This window comes from Oryzias latipes, chromosome 1, assembly GCF_002234675.1.
Source record: "Oryzias latipes chromosome 1, ASM223467v1".
Lineage (NCBI taxonomy): Eukaryota > Metazoa > Chordata > Actinopteri > Beloniformes > Adrianichthyidae > Oryzias > Oryzias latipes.
Window position 1 is genome coordinate 1377747 of NC_019859.2, and position 19442 is coordinate 1397188.

At 47.2% G+C, this 19442-nt stretch overlaps 2 protein-coding genes across 3 annotated transcripts; one reads left to right on the plus strand and one right to left on the minus strand.

The window, feature by feature from the left end:
* Nucleotides 1-152: 152 nt before the first annotated feature.
* Nucleotides 153-11374, minus strand: LOC101161214 (metal transporter CNNM1). Of its 2 annotated transcripts, XR_002290994.2 has the most exons (11): nt 9799-11374; nt 6414-6557; nt 6195-6335; nt 5941-6110; nt 5754-5844; nt 5159-5304; nt 4408-4675; nt 3334-3438; nt 2137-2241; nt 1282-1439; nt 153-592 (listed from the first exon to the last, which is right to left on the minus strand). XR_002290994.2 is itself a non-coding variant. In XM_011489150.3 (10 exons), exons 1-10 carry the CDS (start codon nt 11234-11236, stop codon nt 513-515), a joined length of 2688 nt encoding a protein of 895 aa, XP_011487452.3. In that variant the 5' UTR covers nt 11237-11372; the 3' UTR covers nt 153-512. The 2 variants fall into 2 exon arrangements, 1 of the variants encoding a protein (XP_011487452.3); XM_011489150.3 differs by lacking the exon at nt 1282-1439 and having other exon boundaries at nt 9799-11372.
* A 97-nt stretch (nt 11375-11471) lies between these two features.
* Nucleotides 11472-18835, plus strand: hoga1 (4-hydroxy-2-oxoglutarate aldolase 1). The gene is made up of 8 exons (XM_023958047.1): nt 11472-11742; nt 12836-13096; nt 14076-14204; nt 14998-15125; nt 15972-16106; nt 16749-16845; nt 17399-17532; nt 18421-18835. The coding sequence occupies exons 1-8, from the start codon at nt 11559-11561 to the stop codon at nt 18568-18570; spliced, it is 1218 nt and encodes a 405-aa protein (XP_023813815.1). The 5' UTR covers nt 11472-11558; the 3' UTR covers nt 18571-18835.
* The last annotated feature ends 607 nt before the right edge of the window (nt 18836-19442 follow it).

Consider the following 19442-nt stretch of genomic DNA (forward strand, 5'->3'; position numbering starts at 1 on the left):
GTTTTAGACAAATTCAGCTTACATTCCAAACTGTCTAAATGTGTCCACCAATTACAACCTGAAAGATTGTCTGCAATGTGGAGCAGATTTTCCAAACCCTTTCAAACTAAAAGCCTCAAAGCAAGTCTTTTTTCTGACATTCCTTTCTGTTCTTTTTGGGGACGAATAAACAAAACATCTTTGGTCTTCCCTGGAAACAACCCCTTCAGTGACGACACGTGAATTAAGTAGAAAAACTACGATTTCAGATGCAAACATTTCACATTTACAGTCATTCCCTTTATATGTGAGCATCAGCAGAAACAAATCCAGGAGAGTAAAGACGGGAAGCTGCGCTCTAATGCACCTGTCCTCCCCCCACATGTGCAGCTTAATCCTGGTAAAGAGTCTGAACAGTGCAGGCGTGCAGAGCATGTTTTCAGATAAAACTCTGATAGCTGCCGTTCAGCAGCATCCTCTTTACAAAAGGCTTAAAGAGCCATCAGACGATGAGGTCAGCCGCTCACGCTCTGCTAGGTTTTCACCAGCGGCTGCTCTGAAATGTCCTCTGGAGTCTTTTCCCCATCGTGGGATTTTTTCCTCTTCTTATGACCTGGAGAAATCGACAAAATCACAATAAAACAGAGTTTTAAAACTTTGCTTTTGGACACAAAATCAAGCCAACATTTATCACCTTTATCGCTGAATTTACATGAATATCAAAGAGAAAGCTGAAACAGATCTAAAAATACAAACGACCATCAAAACTCAAAGAAACAGAGAACTCCACTAAATACTGTAACTAAGTCTACTATTGTCATAATTCACTGTCATGTTTCTGTATTTTAATTTTTCTTCATGTTGTAATGTTTTTATCATCCTAAAGTTTTAAGCTAAATGTGGCTTCCTCTTGGTCAGGATTTCTCTGCAGAGGTTTTTCATTTCAATGGGAATATCCTGGTTAAATAAAAGCAGCGCAGTCAGAGCGCGTGAGGCGACAAATGGAGCAAAAAAGTTCAAACAGGTTTTAATCGACGTGTAAATATTAGAGTCAGAAGCTTCTGGAAGAAAAGTGATGTAATCCAAAATGAGAATGAAAGGATTTTCTGTTTGGAATTTGCTTAAAATATTTACTGTTGAATTTAGCGTTTATCTTAACACTTTGACTTTTGGGATCATCTTTTATTTTATTAACATCTTTTTTTTAGTAAAAGCTTGTTTTTTAATACAGTACTTGGCTTTACACACATCATAGTCATAGTTACATAAATGCAAGAAAGTTTCTTTAATTTTTTCACTCACTGCTGGTAAATGTGGATGTGATGTTCAGTTAGGAGAAGACAGAAGACGGTTTCTGTTTCTCACACGACTGTGAAGCTTGTTGTGTTTTTAAAAGCTGAAGATTTTGATAAAATGTTCAGGAATCAAACCCAGAGATCTGCTGTGGACGCTGTGAGGAACTGCAAAAGAATATAAAGCAGGCAAGTTCAAAGCAGCAGAATGTGTGTGTGTGTGTGTGTGGGTGAGTGAGTGTGTGAGTGTGTGCGTGCGTATATGTGTTTTTGTGCAGCTCAGAGGTTGGTGTGAATCAAAGAGAGACAAAGAATAGATGAATAGGTGGACCATTTTTGTGCCTGTTTTTATGGTCTTGTGGGGACTTGTTACTCCCAGTCCATTAGTGAAGACTTTTTAAATTTGTGTGAAAAACAAAATGAATATTCAGGGTAACATGAAACTGATGTTTGTGGTTACTTTTTGGAATTAAACTTGTTTTTTGAAGATTACAATTTCACACAGAGCTTCTGTAAGTGTGTGTCTGTGTGTTTGTTTTTGTGTAAATGTGGGCCCCCTTCTCACAGGCAGCATTTTTGAGGACATTCCACAGATTTTCCACATTTTATTGTTTTTAGAGGTTAAGAGGTTTTTTAATGTTGTGTGTATGTGTGTGCATTGGTGTGTGTGTGTGTGTTTGTGGTCTTATATAAGGTATTCACTACATATTGTTTTTTGAGGGTAAAATTTGGTTTTCAAGTTGCTGGAATTACAAAGAGTTACAACAAGTAGCTGAAATATGCAAATCAAAACACACACACCAAACACGTGTGTGTGTTTTTGTGTGTTCATGTCTGTATGTGCGTGTGTGTTACAGAGACTGACTGAGTTTGAGCAGCAGTTTCTTGCCCAGTGTGTCCTCTGAGCTACTCAGCGACAGGCTGCTGATGAAAGGCGACGTGTCCGTCTCCATGGGAACAGAGGCCATGTCTGAGAGAAAGGCAGAGAGAACAAAAGACGCTCAGGTTCCTGTTGGAAGAACCGATTTAGACTCTGTGTGACTCTGGGCCAAGTTTGTGAACCCACTGCAGCATTGGAGAGTCTGGCTGCTTAGTTTCACTTTATCTGATCTCATGACTTAAACATGTTTTGCTCTGAATGAACCTGATGCAAAAATACGGTTTTAGACAATAAAAGTTTTTCTTTTGCACAAACTACAGAAGAAGTAAAAAAACTTTCTAAAACTATTCCAGCAAAGTTTTTAAACAAAAGCAAAGTGAGGCAGAATAATTCTTTAAAAAAAAAGTTTGTTTTCGAAACAAAGGAAATATAATCTCTAATTTGTATTTAAACATTTTCTTTCTCGTCTGAATCTGAGGCATTTCAAGCTTTCGTGAACGGCTTGGAGTTCCTCTAAAGACCTTCACATGTTCATGGTTCTGACCGAACTTCTAAGGAACTCCCCTTTCCCTGCTGTCACTCAACGTAACATCATTTCATTCTGCTTCAAATTTTAAAAAGTTATTTTAGGATTTAGATCATGGGTTTGTAAAAGGTTCCGGCTTTGCTTGTTTAAGCCTTAAAGTACGTTCACACCGCCCTCAGCAACGCTCAGTCAAGCGACCACTTCCAATAAAAAGTCTACGTAAACACATTTTTGCACGTCTCGCACTTCTGCGTTTCAAATCCGATCAATCACTGCGCAGGTTTCTACGTTTGCATGGCCGTTGAAGGTGTGTTGAAAGTTAAACCCGGTGAACTTTGACCCGTCAGGGACTTTGCCACTTTGAATTCCCCAAAGTCCCGGCCGTTTTAAAATTGATCACGAAAGAGAAATGAATGGTTGTGTCTGGCTGGAATTCTACGACACCAAGTCTTATATATGCTAAAAGCGTGTTCAAGAATGTTAAGCGTGTTCTTGAACACGTGTTGTATGTAGCATTGATTGGCTTCAGGTCTTTCCTCTGAAAAGGGTTCACTTGTTGAAGTCTTAGTCTCAGCTGCCCTTACAGGTGGAGACAGGCGGTCTGCCCGTGTCCCTCTGTGTTTTACTGGGTTTTCATGGAGGTGAAGTCGCCAAACCTGCATGTGGGTCAGCCTCACATCTGTCCTCTCGGATGTAGGGGATCTCATCCATCCTGAGAAACACTGAATCACTCAGACTCTTCTGTCCGTCAGATTTACTTCCTGCATCAAACACACAACAACAGCAAGCATGTTGCATTGACTGGGTTTTTAGAAACCAATCTAGTTCAACTTACGTGAAACAGTTTGAAGCTGCAGCATGAAAAACCTGAGACTGAATTTCAAAGTCCAACAGTGGATCCACAAAGATCCAGTACAGAGAAGCTGACCTCACTTCACAGGAAGGGATTCCCCGTTTTCTATACTTGGTATCTTCTGAACTCGTCACACAAAGTGTCTCTGTGTTCTTAGGATGTTTAATTTGAGAAAAGGATCTGAAATGATGATGAAAAGTGTCTCATCATTCCTTCCTGAGGTTTTTTTTGGGTTCTGGGATCTGCTGTCAGAACCTGTCAGACAGTCTAGCATTTGTACTGATAAACTTTTCAGTTTATGAGGGAACAGATCATTTATCTTGAGTGTCAGCTGAAGCATTGTCTGCACAGATATTATTACTGTTTTTGAAACAACAGAAAGTTTTTTTTTTATATAAGTGTCACTAATTGCGGTATTTTTATTGCATCTTTTGATGTTCGGTTAAAAAAGTCTTTCATCTTTGCTTTGTTCCACCTCCAGCTCAGTTTCTGCAGCTTAAAGGATCTGCTATTTCTGCTTCCAACTCTCAGCTTTCACTTTTCGTGCAATCAAATCTAATATTCCCAGCTGAGCAGAATTTTTGTCCGAGCTCTTCATTTCTTCCAGTATCTAAATAAGGTGTGAAACCAATGTTCTCTATGTTCTTAGCCAAACGTTCCCACGTCTTCCGTCTGTAAAAATTACATTTCAGAAAATGATGAAGAAGCTTCTGCTGCTTTGGTCTTCCTCCTGTCTCCTGACTTTCCTCCTCCTCATAAATATTTACAAGCTAAACTTCGAGTTTGTGACCTGTTGGGTGTAAGCCTGCAGTGATGAAGCTGCTCCTCTTCCTCATTCTTCTCACCATCATTTTTTATTCTGATGGGTTTTACTCACGGACAATGCGGTTCTTCTCGTTAAGGAAGGACATGCTGTGTGGGACGCTAGACTGCTGTCCTCTGGTCCGTGCTGAGCTGGGCCTGCAGTGGTCCCTAGGCGGGGGCATGAGGGTGGCGTGCCCGGGGGGCATGAGCGTGGCGGCGCGGTCTGTGGCCGGAGGCTCCAGGGCGCCGTCTTCGGCCAGGCGGGCGTCTGCATCGGGCGTTTGTGGAGAGGTGTCCATCCTGGTGGCTGTCAGGGCGTTCTGGTAGTGGCTTCGGGTGATCTGCCGCACAGGAGCAAAGCATTCTGGGAATTTGTACACAGTAAAGGTTTAAAAATGATCCCTCAAATGGTTTTAACTTTAACTTGTTTTATTTTAAATCTTATCGAGTCTCTTCACCCTTTAAGTTAAAAAGAAAGTAATGAGGACTTCAGTCAAAAGAAGCAGAAGTCATCCTCCTGTCTTTTTCTAAGGAAAACTCCTCTTCCTGTTCTGGGACTCTGTATTTTTGCAGCTTGGTGGGTTTTTTTCTGAGCCATTTGAAAACTCTTTGATCTTTCTAGATACACTTTGGTCCAGAAAACGAGCTGAAGCCGATTCTACTGAACATCTTTTTAAAAGCTCTTTAAAATTGATCCAACCAGAAAGTCTACCGGGAAACAGACCAAAGGCTTCAGCTTCCAGACGGATGACCTCCTCCTCAAACTTAGGATATCAAACGCCAGATGGACAGAAAAGAGTCAAAGCAGATTCAAGAGACGGAACCTTGATGATCTGCAGGTGTGTCAGCTGTCTGACGGAGTAGTCTGGCAGGTAGACGTTGACCCCCCCGTTCAGCTGACCCATACTTCCTCCATGCAGCATGGACTCAGAGCGGTCCAGACCACTGCTGCGGGAGGGGGACCAGTTCACTGCAGAGGAAAGCATTACATTACAGGGGAAGTCTCTCTGGGTCTCCTGGACCTGGAGGTTGATCATCTGGCGGCCGAAAGTCTTCATTAAACTCACTTGGAAGTGACACTTTCTGCATGTCTTTATAGAACACACAATTTGTCATTTTATCCACTTAATGATAAACAAGCTCAAATGGAAACGAGGAAACCTTCTGGTTTCTGCAGCAGACGAAGAACGTCATCCAAGCTGAAGAGAAACCACAAATTCCAAAGGACCAAAAAGTGGATTAAAAGGACTGAAGTTCTTTGATGTTTGCAGATTTGATGTTTCTTTGAGAAAAAACTAAAAAAGGTTTCAAGACTTTCCGTCTGTTCTGAAGAGATTAACATTAATTTCAACTTCAAGCAGCATTTTGAAGAAGGTCTAAAGAGAAAGCAGTTCAGGCTAAAGGCGTCCTCATCCGTACCTGAAGGCATGAGAACAGGAACTCCAAAGTAAGAGAAAGCTCCATTCTCAAACTTCAACGCCTCCTTTCCAAACTCCACCTCCACCCGACCCTGAGGGACACCGAGAGAAGGTTGACCAGCTTCCATCCGTCTCCTGAAGTCATGTGAACATCGTGATCTGCTGAGGAGCGGAAGCCCGGCTGTTACCTGCAGTACCAGGGTGAAGTAGTCCACCGGTTTGTTGCGTTGGAACAAAAAGTGCTGCGGCGCTCGTTTGTTCTTCTCGTCAAACTTCAGCTCCTGGACCACACTGGGGTGTTTGATTAGCCGCAGCAGGATCTTCTCAGAGATGTGGGCGGGTTTGAAGGGCTCCACCTCTGGGTGGAGGAAAAAGACGGAAAGAAGATTCGGATCTTTCTCCGTGTCTCGCCATCGGGGACCTGAAAGGGAGAAGCTGGTACCTGTGGAGAGGAACCGGTGCGTCGCCAGGAGGAGCTGAGGAGAAATCTTCACCTTCATCTCATTTTCTGACAGTTTGAAGATGGAAAAGTCTTGCTGCTTCCGCTCGTGGTGAGAAACTCGCCGTTTTGTTCGATTATCAGCTGATAAACAGGGAAAAAATACGATGAAACATTTCAGACGTTGGTTCCTCATGAACGTCTTTGGGTGGAGTCTCCTACTGTAAAGGTCCGTCTCATCCAGGATCTCAGATTTGATGATCTCCTCGATAACGTCCTCCAGAGTGATGATGCCCAACACCTCGTAGAACGGGTCGCCCTCCCCCTCGTTGTTCACCCGCTGCACGATGGCCAGGTGGGATTTACCTGCAAGCAGTAACAGCATTTTCACTATGGGAGGGGGAGGGGCACAGGTGAGCTAACCGTGATGGACAGGTGGTCAGAAGACAGTCATCACTAAGCAGAGCTGAACAAAAAACGAGCTGAAATCAAGGTAAATCAACTTTAGTTTTGATGGGGTGGAAAGTGGGCGGAGTTTCACACACAACTTCCTGTGTTTGAAGAAAGCAGACAGGAAGTGCTGGGACAGAGTGGCGACCGGTCCAGGATGTCCCCCCCGCCTTGGCTGTGACCTCGAGTGGGACAAAAACGGGTTTAGAAGACGAATGAAAGACGGGAAATGAGGAACGTCTGTTTGTTTGTTTTTAAATCTCAGATTATGCTCAGAAATGATCAGATTAACGGATCCAAACCTGAGAGGCGGTTTGTGTTTGCTCCCATCTACTGCTTTCAAAGACTCCTCAAAGAGTTTCCTGTTCTTAGAAACTAAACGTCAGACTCTTCCTCTTCATGCAGAAACTCCTCCAAACCGTTTTAATTTTATTCCTAAATCCTCTAATCAGTTATATAATTAGTTCAGCCCAGTGATTCCTGACAGGCTGAACCGAGTTTCTGATGACTTTCAGGACTGTTTTCTTCTTTGCATCCTTGGTTTGCTCCTCTTTCTTTCTGCGTCTTCTCCATTTTCTGGTTGTGTTCGTACCTGATGATCACCTGATGTCTTCCCAGTTCTTCCTGTTTCAGTTCAGTCATTTTCTGGCTCCTGGCCTCGTTCAGTCTGACAGAAACACAGATGGACTAAACCACATTAGAAATGTTTTAATTAGGTGTTTTTCTTTGTCCCTCCTAGCGTTTTAGCTTATTTTGAGTTTCTCTCTTCAACATCCTCCCCTGCAGTCATGAGACCTGGAAGGAAAAAGCAGCTTTTATCCGGCAGAATGGAAACGTTTCTTATCAAAGATTCATGGATTTCATATTTTTAGGCTTTGATTTGAGTCCTGCTGCCGCTCCTCACAGCGAGCAGGAGGAGAAGCTGCAGCTGAAGAAACCACAGTCCATCCCCTGAATGGAGGTCTGAGGAGCAGAGATTCTCCTGCGTGGAACCTCAGAGATCAAAGTTTCTTGAAACCTGAATCTAGAGGTTTTTCTGGAGATGACATCTAGCAGATCGCTCTGGAACAATGTCTGTGAGGAAAAGCAGAAACCAACCCAGTGGCACCCAAAGATTTATCGTCTGTGCTTCCTTTCCTGCCAAATTCCACCTCACAGACCAGAATCCTCACAGACGCACGCCGTTCTGGCGGCGCTGCTTGGGCCAAAGTGGGTCCGATGAGCAAACGCTGCAGCCTGGAAGCTCACTGAGGATTCTCCACGTTTCCCTTCAGCCTCAAGAGGAAAGCTTCAAAGGAAACGATTGATTGTCAGCAGGTCATGAGGCTCCATTCAGTCCAAAACATCAGAGGAACCACAGGTTCTCAGTGAAAAAGCAACAGAACGGAGAAAACTCTTCTGTTTGAAGACGGAAGCAGAATTAAGAATGACTGTTGATGAGGATCACGACCCAAGAACCTAAGAGGGTTCAAATCCCTGACTGTGGTGCAACGGTCTACCATAGGTTTCTGAAAGTTAAGAGTGCGCTCTGCCGAGAACAGCAACAAATGAACCAAACCAGAAACTCATTAGTTTGTTTGTTTGTCCATCCATCCATCCACTCATCCATCCAAGCATTGGTAAAGGAAAGCGCCTCATCGACACCAACTGTAAACATAAACCTGTTTATGAAAATGCAGGAAAAGCTCCAAGACTGAAGAATTATTCTAAATAACCTTCAGAAACGTGACTAACCTTAGCTTAACTTAATGGTACTGGAACCAATCATGAACCATCCACCACCATGCCTTAGATCTGCCATCAGCTGAACGTCTGTGGAACTAAAACAGTTTGGAAAAAAACTTGTGAAGGTCTCCGCTCAGCAGCAGCAGCAGCTTCTCCTCCCTGATGTTTGCTGATCTCCTGCTTTGAGCGAACGCCTGAGCTCCTGCAGGGTCATCGGTTAACTTGACCACAAACACACATACCGGTTCGGCTTTTTCAGGTTTCACAACAATCAAACAAATCCCAGAAGAAAAGGAAAACAAAAACCTGGCAGGAGAACAGATGTTGAACAAAAACAGGAAATGCAGCATCTGGAATTTTAGATTGTCTGTTGAGGGCGGGAGAGAGAACGATGGAGAGATGGAGCCCATTCAGACCGAGAACAGGAACATTTCATTAGGACACCGCCTGACCGCCTGACTTCAGTCTAAACTGCAGGAGCTTAAGGTCAGCTCCAAACCCCCCAGCTTTGCAGAAGATGTTGGTTTGTGTTTGTGTGAAGTGATGGGGGTGGGATCTCTGATGTGTCAGCATCAACTGCTGCTGCTGCGGGATGCAAAGGAGGAGGAAACGCTGCAGAGAAGAGCAGCAGCAGCACAGAGGGAGGAAAACCACTGAAGAGAAAGTTCACCTCAGGCATGTTTAGGTTCAGAAATATGCTTCCCACCGAGGAACAGATCTGGAAAATCATCCCGTCTGATTATTTTAGAGCCCCCCCCCCGAATGTAAGCATCCCATAATAATACACCGAGAAAGATGGAAGACTTTCTCAAGGTGTCCTTTTCTGCTTCCTGTCCCAGCCACAAGCCTAGCAGCTAAAACACAAAGTGCTGAGTCTGTGTTGTCCCTGAGCATTATGGGATGGGGGGAGAGGGGGGGGGGTGTCAGAAAGCTCTTTGATTGGAGGATTTCCACCCCACCCCCTCTCAGCCACACTGATCTGACTGCATGGTGCTGCAGTGCCTCTGCAGCCTTCACAAGCCTCTGCATCTGCAGGTTTGCAGGATCCTGGGACCTTTCCGGGGGGGGGGGGGGGGGGGGGGAGTGAGGACAGATTCCCAATGACTTGGTATTTTCTCAGCCCCCTCCAGGAGGAAAAAAAAACACTTTTAGGTCAAATTTGAGCTCCTTAAAAACTGATTCAGGCTCATGAAGGATGTCCGAATGTTGATGTTTTTCTGAACAATAAATGGATGGAATTAGTGTTCCCCCACGGGTTTCCATGACAACCGATGTGTCTGCTTCTCTGTGCAGAACCAAACAGAACCCCGTGTTTTAACCCGAATGACTAGCAGTAGAAGCCAGAAATGATAGTTGTTTTTAGTGCAGATCATCCTCATCCACCTCCTAAAGGCAGAGGGGTCCAGGTGGCGCGTGCGCAGAGGCCTCTCACCTTTCTTGAACTCCTCCAGCATGGCGTCCAGCTTGGTGTCGTTGAACACGCAGTGCAGCGGGTGCCTGTAGAACTGCGTGATGGTCTTGAGCGGCGTGCAGTCGTCCGGGTCCACGAAGGCCAGGTCCTTGACGAACAGGATGTCCACGATGTTGGAGCGCTCGTTCTCGTAGACTGGGATGCGCGTGTAGCCGCTCTGCATGATGTCGGACATGGTATTGAAGTCCAGGACCTCGTCCGAGGCCAGCATGAAGCAGTCCGTGAGGGGCGTCAGGACGTCCTCCACGGTCTTGGTGCGCAGCTCCAGCGCGCCCTGGATGATGTTCAGCTCCTCCTTGACCAGGTCGTGGTACGGGTCCGAGACGCGCAGCATCTCCAGGAGCTTCTCTCTGGTGTAAAAGTTGGAGATCTCCTGGTTGAGGATGAGGTCCAGAAGTTTGCTGATGGGGTAGGAGATGGGGAAGGAGAGCACCATCAGCAGCCGCGTCACCCAGATGGTTTTGGACGCGATGGCCAAACCGTGGCGCGAGGCCACGGAGTGCGGAAGGATCTCACCGATGAAGAAGATGCCGGAGGCGCAGATGAGCGTGGAGATCCACGTCATGCCGAGGATCTGACACATCCACACGGCCAGCGAGGCGTTGATGATGGCGGTGCCCAGCAGCAGCGTGCACAGGACGTAGTTCCCGTGCCGACGCACGGACTCGATCTTGCGCGCATGGTTCTGCTCCGTGTCGGTGCCGCTGTTCTGGAGGACCTGCAGCTCCACCGGGTCCAGAGCCAGGAGGCTTAGGTTGAGCCCGCTGAACAGAGCCGACAGTCCGAGCAGAAGAACCGAGACCACAACCTGCAGCCAGAGCTCCGGGACGGCGGAGCGCTCCGATACCGCCACCCAGAAGTCCCGGGTCCGGTAGTGTTCCCACTTGGATCCGTCGAAGGCGCACATGGAGTAGAACTTGACCTTCTCCCCCCTCCGCAGCTCTTTGGCCATCAGCTCGACCAGAACCGAGTTCTGGCTGGAAGAGGACTTGAAGGAACCCAGAACCTCGATGTCGGACGTCCTGGCGTTCTTGTCCGTGCACATGTTCCGCTTGGGGTGGACCTGTCCCTCCCTCCCGGGACTCGGCTCCTCGATGAAGGCGATCCAGGGCGCGGCGTTGTTGGCGCGGGACCCCGCGCTGCGGTTGAGCCTCTGCGGGGAGGTGGAGTAGTACACCCGCAGCATGAAGCGGCTCCCCTCGGTGGCTTTCAGCACCCCGTCCTCCACGGACAGCTCCGCCCCGGTCTCCTCCGGCCGAAAGCCGAGCAGGCAGAGTGCCGGGGCGGGAAGCAGCCAGCAGGCGCAGACGCAGAGCAGCAGCAGGCGGCGCGCGGGGGGCGCAGCGCCGATGCGAAACGCGCCGGGCCGGTACCGAGCGGCTGCATCCTCCGCAGCCATGATGCGCTGTGAGAGGCTCTCTCTCACTCCGGGGAACCCGTGTCACGTGACGCTGCCTGGTTCCGGTCCATGTGGGCGACGGCGGGTGCATCGGGATGAGTGAGAGTGTGCGGATCCGGGTGGGTGGGGCAGGGGTGGTGGGGGGCGCGCTTTCTGCGCGTCACGTAACTTTCTATAAATAGATTTTTACTCTGAAGTGACTGTTGCTCCTCTGGAGCCGCAGACGCGCCTCCTGGTCCAGATCATCAGTCAATCATGAAGGAGGAGGAGAAAGGAGTGTCGGCACGCGCTTGGGGGTGGGGGCTGTCAATCTACGACCCCCATGTGCAGAGCGAGCATTCAATCATTTAATCTGGAATCGATAATATTGATAATCCCCCATAAAGTTTTATTTTCCCAGATGCTGGTACCCTACAGCCACACACCCCCAGACCATCACACTCCCACCGCCGTGTCTGTGACGTTCTGGTTGAATCTGGACCTTCTGTTCTGCTTCTGCCTCCTGGGTGAGTCCTCTCCTGTATGTTGTCCTGTCCTCCTGAGGCGGTTCTGGTCCGTCTTTCACCATCTGATGGGTCAAATCTTTTCATCTCCTCCTGAAAACTGAAGACATTTTTTCTTGGACGCTTCTTCTGGTCTCGGTTTTTATAAACACGCGATTCCTGCTCAGATTTTTTAACTTTCTTCATAAATGATTTGAAAAATGTTTCTGTTTTAAATTCTGTAATGTTGGTCTTACAGAGAAAAAGAGGAGAATTTAATTCCATCATTTTTGGATCAAATAAAGCTCATAAAACAAACCTGCATTAATTAAACTTGATTCAGATTTAACCCACTTTGTTCTGAAAAATTAGATTATCAATTATTCCATAAGTAATCACTTTCAGAGTATATTTTGTGCTGCAATGTCCATCCCTAAAAGCAACGTAATCCCATTTTTTACTCTTCCTTAGATGTTTTGTGCAGTTTTCAGCTCATTTGTATAATGTTGAATAAAATAATTTGTTTCTCCGACGGAAGCTGCAGCCTTTTCTGAATAAGATAACTTTATTTTCCTGTTTTCACATTTAGAAGATCACAGTGAGCATTTAAAAAAGAAGCATTTCATTGATAGTTTTTTTTTAAAATTCCAGACAGACATTTTTCTTCATTTTATTTCTGGTCTTCAAACATTAAAAAAAATCACAATAATTTTGATAAAAATCTATTTAGTTGAATTATTTTTTATGTGTAAAAATTACGTGCCCCACCATTTTCTGTTAGTTAAAAAAAATAAAATAAAGTTAAACATAAAAAAAACTGCTGCAACTGCATGTTTTGTCCACAAGGGGGCAGCAGCGTACAGGCTGTAGTTTTTTTCGGTGTTTTTCATGCAAACCTTTATTACGTAGACAGGAAGTTGGACTAAAAACAAGATTTAATCTGTAATCTGTACTTTAATATATTGTGTGGAAAGTAAAGTAAAGTATGAGTAAACATCTTTAAAGTAACGTCATTCTTTGGACCCCCCCCCCCCCCACACACACACACCCTCCCCTCTTAAGTCAACAAAAACTCAGTGAAGGCCCCCCCCCCCCCCCCCCCCCCCCCCCATTCCAGTCTGGTCAGGGATCAACCGGGAGCGCTTCTGCCCGTCCGTCCGCTCCACCATGTACTGCGCGCGTGCCTGCATAGGCCTGACTTCCCGCCGCTCGGAGACGTTCCTGCGCGCGTGGAGACTCCAGAGCCGCGCGGCGGGCGCCGGACCGGACCTGAGCGGCATTTACCCGCCCATCGCCACGCCGTTCACCGCCAAGGAGGACGTGGACCTGGAGAAGCTGGAGGAGAACCTGCAGAAGTACGCCGACATTCCGTTCAGAGGTCAGTGCGCGGTAAACACGGACGTTTGAGCGGCGCGTGAACCCTGCAGAGTCAGGCGGAGAGGGCAAAGTTCAAAAAGGTCTGCTGCCCCCTACTGACCACGCGCCGCTACTGCACTTCCAACCGCCGCAGAGCAGAGAGACCAGCAGTTAATTAGAGGATTTTATGCTTTTATCACTTTTTGTCAACTAAAATCTACAAAAGTATTTGAATGTAAACATTGTATTTTAATTTAAAATGCTTGCGGGGAAATTTCAGAGAAAAAATAGGACTTCTGTTGATGCTGATAAAATAAATGCCTCATCAGGCCATTTAAATGACTGAAGTCTGCTTTAGTTCTTCTGTCTGTTTGTCAGTTTTTTGTTTCCTTTCTAGAAAACTAAACACAGATGCAGAAAAACATGAAGGAAACAGAAAAGCTCCTCGTTCCACACCTGGAGTCTAAAAACAGAACCAAACTTCTCCTCTTAAAGATTCAGCTAAAGTTCTGACCCGAGTTACCCCGTTAGCTGCAGTTCTGGCAGCAGCTCAGCCCATCAGAACCGCCGGAACCTCACCTCATCTGACTGATGAAGCTGCAGAACCAGCAGGTCAAGCCTGACAAAACGGACCGAGGATTGTTTGATCCTTTTTCTCACAATCAAACTAATGAATCGATGTTTTTCTCAGTAAAAGTTTGTGAATCTGAAATGTGTGAAACAAGAACAGAATCCAAACAATGAACCTCCGTCGCTCATTTTTGTGTAGTTGAGCCATAGAACCTCGTTATATCCGGGTCAAAGTTCTGCACCACAGCAAAAAACATTTGTGTTCTGATCCAGTTTAGTCCAGATTATTCCAATGATCTTTGTTTTGTCAATGATTTGTGTGTGATCTCTTTGGATCAGGAAGAACCAGAACCGTCTGCTGCTCTGGTTCAGCAGACAGCAGGAAGGTTCTGGATCAGCTGATCTCTGTCTCCGGGTTTTTGGTGCTGCAGGTCTGGTGGTGCAGGGCTCCAACGGCGAGTATCCGTACCTGACGGAGGCGGAGCGGGTGGAGCTGGTGAGGACGGTCCGGCGGTCCCTGCCGCCGGGTCGGCTGCTGATGGCCGGGTCGGGCTGCGAATGTGAGTTTAGGAACAGAAAGTCCGTTTGTTGGCAATAAAGACCTGAAACACAGTTTAAATTCTGATGGGGGGGATGGCGTCTCTGCGTAACGTCCCGATAGGGGGGTTTGGACCCCTGCAGGTCCGGTTTAGGAGTCTAGCTGTTTTCAGGAAGTGACATGTATGGATGTTCTTGGCGATCCGCTTCACCTTGAGGTGGACTTTATTTGCACTGAAGCGGATCGTCTCCATCATGACTGGAATTCTGTGTTTTTATTCTGTAAATGAAGTGAAGTTTCCTGTAAATTAGAGTTAAAAACTGCTGCCGTTTCCTCGGCGATGGCGTGAACCAGACTCTGGCACCTGAGCGCCCTCCCAGTTAAAGTAATTAGTCGAAGCGCTCGGCGCTAAACGCTGCAGACGTTCTCACAAAAACAAAGCATTAGAACAAAGAAGAGTCCAAAAATAAAGAAGTCTGATTTCTGTTTATCTGAAAAAACAAGAAAAAACAAATCATAAAAATACATTTTCCCTCCACCTCTGAGATGAAAGACTTTCCGTTTGGAATAGGTGAAGGAAAAAGTAAAACTTTATGGTCGTGTTCCGGTTCTGACAGCAGCGGTTCTGACTATAAATCAGCATTTTAACGAAGCCCACACCATCACACTCCCACCACAGCCTGTTTTTCCCGGCATGCAGATCTTCTCCTCGTCTGCTCTAAAGACGTTCTGGAGTCTCTCAGACTTTCTCGTCTTTTCAGAGATCCGCTTCTTAAAAACCTCCTAAAGCGGTTTGTCGTCTTTGTTCTCCTCAGCCACCAGAGCCACCGTCCAGCTCACGCAAAAGATGGCGGCCGCCGGCGCAGACGCCGCCCTGGTGGTGACCCCCAGCTTCTACAAGGGCAAGATGGACGGCCGAGCTCTGATTCACCACTTCACCAAGGTCAGCTCGGTGCACGTGCACGTGCACGAACCGCTGTCGAGGTTTCTGTGAGGCCCCGCCCCACCCAGGAAACCAGGAGGGAGGAGGCTGCAGGATCGTTTGAGCGGCGATTCAAATCCAACTTTATTGACACAGAAAACATCAAACGATCGTCAGCCTTTACCAAAGAAACCACGACGATGCAAACGGAAACCTAACGATCTGAAACCACAGAGGAACAGGAACCACCGTCACACGGGAGGAAGTTAGGCAGGAACTTCAAAATAAAGTTTTAAAAGCAGTTCGAATAAAACAGAACTTTGTGCTAAAACACAGAACGTATTCCATTAAAATAAAAGCATGAAATAAGCGACCTTGGGAGCATTTGGGGGCAGGCAACTTAGGCAGGTGTTTATTTCGTTTACTCCCCCTTCAGTTAATCAACTCACCTGTGCAGCGTCCTATTTCAGTCCAGCTGTGTCAGCTGTTCATCCTTCTTCACTGAAGCTCTGAGTTTGTCGCCCCACCCGGATCCACCTGTGAGCTCCGTTTAGGGTAGTTATTGTTATTTATGGAAATCTGGCTCATGGAATTGCACGGAGTCTAATGCCAAACTAAAGGAATGTGAAAGCAAAACTAGAAGATGTGAAAATAAATATCATTACTACTGCATGAGATGTCTGACTGAAAGTACATAAATCAGTATAAACAGAATAAGAGATTAAAAATAATCTTAAAATTCAGGAAAAAATCTTCATCTGAAGGAATAATTTGTCTAAAAGCTAAAAACCGTTTTATTCTCATTAAAAACACTTCCTGTTATAAAAGCCGTCCAGCCGCTGATGCCACGCCTCACCTGTCCTGCAGGTGGCGGACAGCAGCCCGGTTCCGGTGGTTCTGTACAGCGTTCCGGCCAACACGGGTCTGGATCTGCCGCTGGAGGCCGTGGTGGAGCTTTCCCAGCACCCGAACATCCGAGGCCTCAAAGACAGCGGAGGAGACGTAAGCCCAGCTCCTTTTCCAGGTCCTCACCCTGAAGCCTTTCTGAGCCTTTTTGTGGGTTTTTGTGTGATTTGGGGCGGCTTTGTGTGTTTTTGTGCCTACATGCGTCCCTCATATACATTTCAGGGTTTTGTTTTTGCGATGGAGGAGACGTTTCTTCAGACTCTTGTTCTGCTGCAGAAGCAGAACTCCGTGAGTCTCCGTCTCCCGCCGTGACGCCCGTCTTCCCGGACGCTCATTTTCCCATTAGCGCCGTATCAAAATAGCTGCGGAGCTGAAGCTCTGAGGAGACCAGCAGGAGCCCCCCCCTGACCTGATTGACTGACTGATCAATTACAGTCATGACTCAGCCGGGGGGGCGGATTGACAGCCCGTCATGAGGAACCGGCGCTCGCTGGAACCGCGTTTCGGGCTGGAACTGGACTCAGCCGTGTTCTGACTTTTCTGGATCCTGATCTTCTGGTCGGGTGGAGCTCCTTGGTTTTAGGGGGGGGGCTCCCACGTCTCCCACGTCTCCTTTAGAGCCATTTGTTGACTCTGCAGTCGTCTCCTGACGGCTCCTCCAGGGATTAGACTCCTCCCTGGGATGTTGGGAGGAGGCGGTCCTGTTTTCACCTCCTTCTCTTTGCTTCTCCTCCTCAGATCACTCGGATCGGCCTGATTGTTCACAAAACCAAGATGGAGGACTTCCAGGTCTTGGCGGGCTCGGCTGGCTTTCTGATGGCGGCCTACTGCGTCGGTAAGATGCTTCCACTCAGTCCAGATGTTCTCCCAGAGCAACAGATGTGAATCTGCTGGGATTCGGCTCGGTTGCTGAAAGGACGACTCAGAAGAACCCGGTTTGTTTCTGCGTCTGAGGCCAAAAAGAAAAATGATTGGTTCTGCTCTCCAAGACGCTCAGGGGCCTGATGTTCTTCCAAAAGCTTTGACAGGCTTTCATCTCCAGAACCAGGAGAACCGCTGCAGCTGGACCCTAGAACCTCTGCCAACAGAATGAGTCACCTCTGTCTGATGTTCCAGAAATCTTCCTGTTTTTGGAGATTAAAACCTAGATCCTCAAGAAGGTTGGAACTTTACCAAAACCTGGTTTAGTCTGTTCTGATGTGTTTTTTTTCCTCCGTCGAGGTCAGAGATTCTCCTTTGTTAGTTCCCGTTTTCTGGCTGCGTTCGGTTCTGCAGACCGGTTCTTGGCTGGAGAACCTTCGTTTTCTTCGCAGCCAGGCGCTAAAAGTTTCCCCCGGAGCCTGGGTTTCCTGTCAGGCTTCCGCTGAACTCGCCGTCTTTGTGTGCAGGTGCGGTGGGCGGCGTGTGCGCGCTGGCTAACGTGCTGGGCCGCCCGCTTTGCGAGCTGGAGCGTCTGTGCAGGAGCGGCGACTGGGACGAGGCTCGAGTCCTGCAGCAGCGCCTCATCGAGCCCAACGCCGCCGTGAGTACCGTCTGCTGAATAATTGTCCTTTAACTCCCGGTTGGAGTTAAAGGACAGACGTTCTGCTGGAGCTTATGGTGTGGTTCCTCCTGAGGAACGTCTCTGAGGAACCTCACCAGTCATGAGTCTTCAGTGCTTTGAATGGAAACCCAATGTGGCACCAGTGACGGAAATGACTTTATGTTTAGGTCGGGGTTTTGTTTTCTCAGTCAGGGTTTATGACTGAACTACAGCACAGGATTGTGGGAGGTTCTCAGTTTTCTCCATCAGTTCTGTCTGAAGGTTTTGGATGGAGGGATCTTCAGGATCCAGATCTCTGCATGACAAAGATCAGCAGTTTCACCGTCTTTGACCGCGCAGCACTTTGCTGGCAGAGAAAAGGAGGAACATCAACCAAACCCAAAAATACGAACAAGCATCAGAGGAAAACCAGATTCAAAGGTTCTCAGAAATGACCTGTTTGCTTTCTCCAGGTGGTTCATGATCTTGTCGATCTGCAGAAGATCTGCTCTTCTGGACCGACAGAAGAACTCTGAAAATGAATGATCCAATGATCTGGACAGGAAGTGTCTTTATTTCTGTCAGGGAATGACCAAACCACCTGGTGGACACCTAATGAACTGTCCCGGCTCCACTTAGTTAAGTTTCTAAACAGGAAGAGGGGACACTTTCAAAATAAAAGCAGGGAAAAAACTGAAATTCAACATCAGAAAAACAAAAAGTTAAATCAGGGCGAATATCACCATGTGGAACCGTTGTCTGCCATTTATGGTCAATGGGTGGAACATCGGAGTGTCGGGTCGGCCGCGGTGGTTACGGTTACGCCTCGTTCAGTCCGGAAACCTCCATCCCAGACGCGTTTGGTTGATTGCAGATTTGCGTTGCCAGGTGACCAGAAAGTTGGGAGTTCCCGCCCTCAAGCAGGCCATGGAGTGGTTTGGTTTCCACGGGGGCGCCTCCAGATCTCCTCTTCAGCCGCTCACGGAGGCGGAGACTCAGCAGCTGAGGCGGGACTTCTCCTCCTACGGGTGGCTGTGACAGGAAACCACGTTTTCACGACTTCCTGTTCTTAAGAAAATCTGAAGAATTCAGGATTTTGAGTCTGAATGAACGATCCTGGTTCCAGCTGTGAAGGTGTTGGAGAACGTCAGGAACTTTGTGACCTGCTGGAACTTTGTCTTTTCATGTTCTGATCCAGTTTGTTAGGAAAGAATTGAATGTTTGAAAACTTTAGAAAAAAAATCCAGATGATTTAAATTATGGGTTGATTCTTTATTAATTAAATCTAATCTGCATTCCAACATGAATTTGTGTTTTTCTACATGTAGTTTGAAAGTTTCTTGACTTGTGTCTGATTGTGGTCATTGGATGTGTGATTGTGTGATTGTGTAGTGAAAGTGAACCTGCATGTGGGGGGGGGTCAGTCAGAGAAACATAGTGGAGGACCACCAGCGGCGCCGCATCAGCGTGTTGACCTTTACGCCACGGCGGCAGCTCCAAGTGCTGCCGGCTCCTCCGCCAGAACAAGCAGCAGACGACGGTTCCAGAGGCCGGCCTGATAAGCAGATTTCACCTTTTCGTCATTTCATTAAAGGAAACATTTGAGGCGGTCAGACCTCCTTCCTCTGGTTCTCTGAATAGAATTCTCTTATTCAAGGTTTTGTCGCTCCAGAGAGAGCTGGAGATCCGTAACAGAAAAGGACGCCGTCGTCTGCAAAAGGTGTAGACGAGCAGCTGAACTGCAGAGGCACAGGTGAGAAGCGGCCTTTGAGGCCGCACTGCCGTCTGGGCAGAAACGTCGGTGCCAACCGGAAAGTCGCCGTGTTTTAGAAATCAGAGTTTAGTGGATCAGAACAGAACAGACTCCTGTTGGTGCTGCGGGGTTTTCCGGGCAGATCTTCTCTCCGTGG

Coding starts and splice junctions, on each gene's coding strand:
- LOC101161214 (XM_011489150.3), bottom strand. CDS start 11,236: ATGGCTGCGGAGGATGCAGCCGCTCGGTACCGGCCCGGCGCGTTTCGC. Junction 4,676..5,158: donor CACACCTGCAGATCATCAAG/GTTCCGTCTCTT, acceptor CCTGTGCGGCAG/ATCACCCGAAGCCACTACCA. Junction 3,439..4,407: donor CGAGAAGAACCGCATTGTCC/GTGAGTAAAACC, acceptor TGTTTGATGCAG/GAAGTAAATCTGACGGACAG.
- hoga1 (XM_023958047.1), top strand. CDS start 11,559: ATGTGCAGAGCGAGCATTCAATCATTTAATCTGGAATCGATAATATTG. Junction 13,097..14,075: donor CGCCGACATTCCGTTCAGAG/GTCAGTGCGCGG, acceptor TTGGTGCTGCAG/GTCTGGTGGTGCAGGGCTCC. Junction 16,846..17,398: donor GATGGCGGCCTACTGCGTCG/GTAAGATGCTTC, acceptor CTTTGTGTGCAG/GTGCGGTGGGCGGCGTGTGC.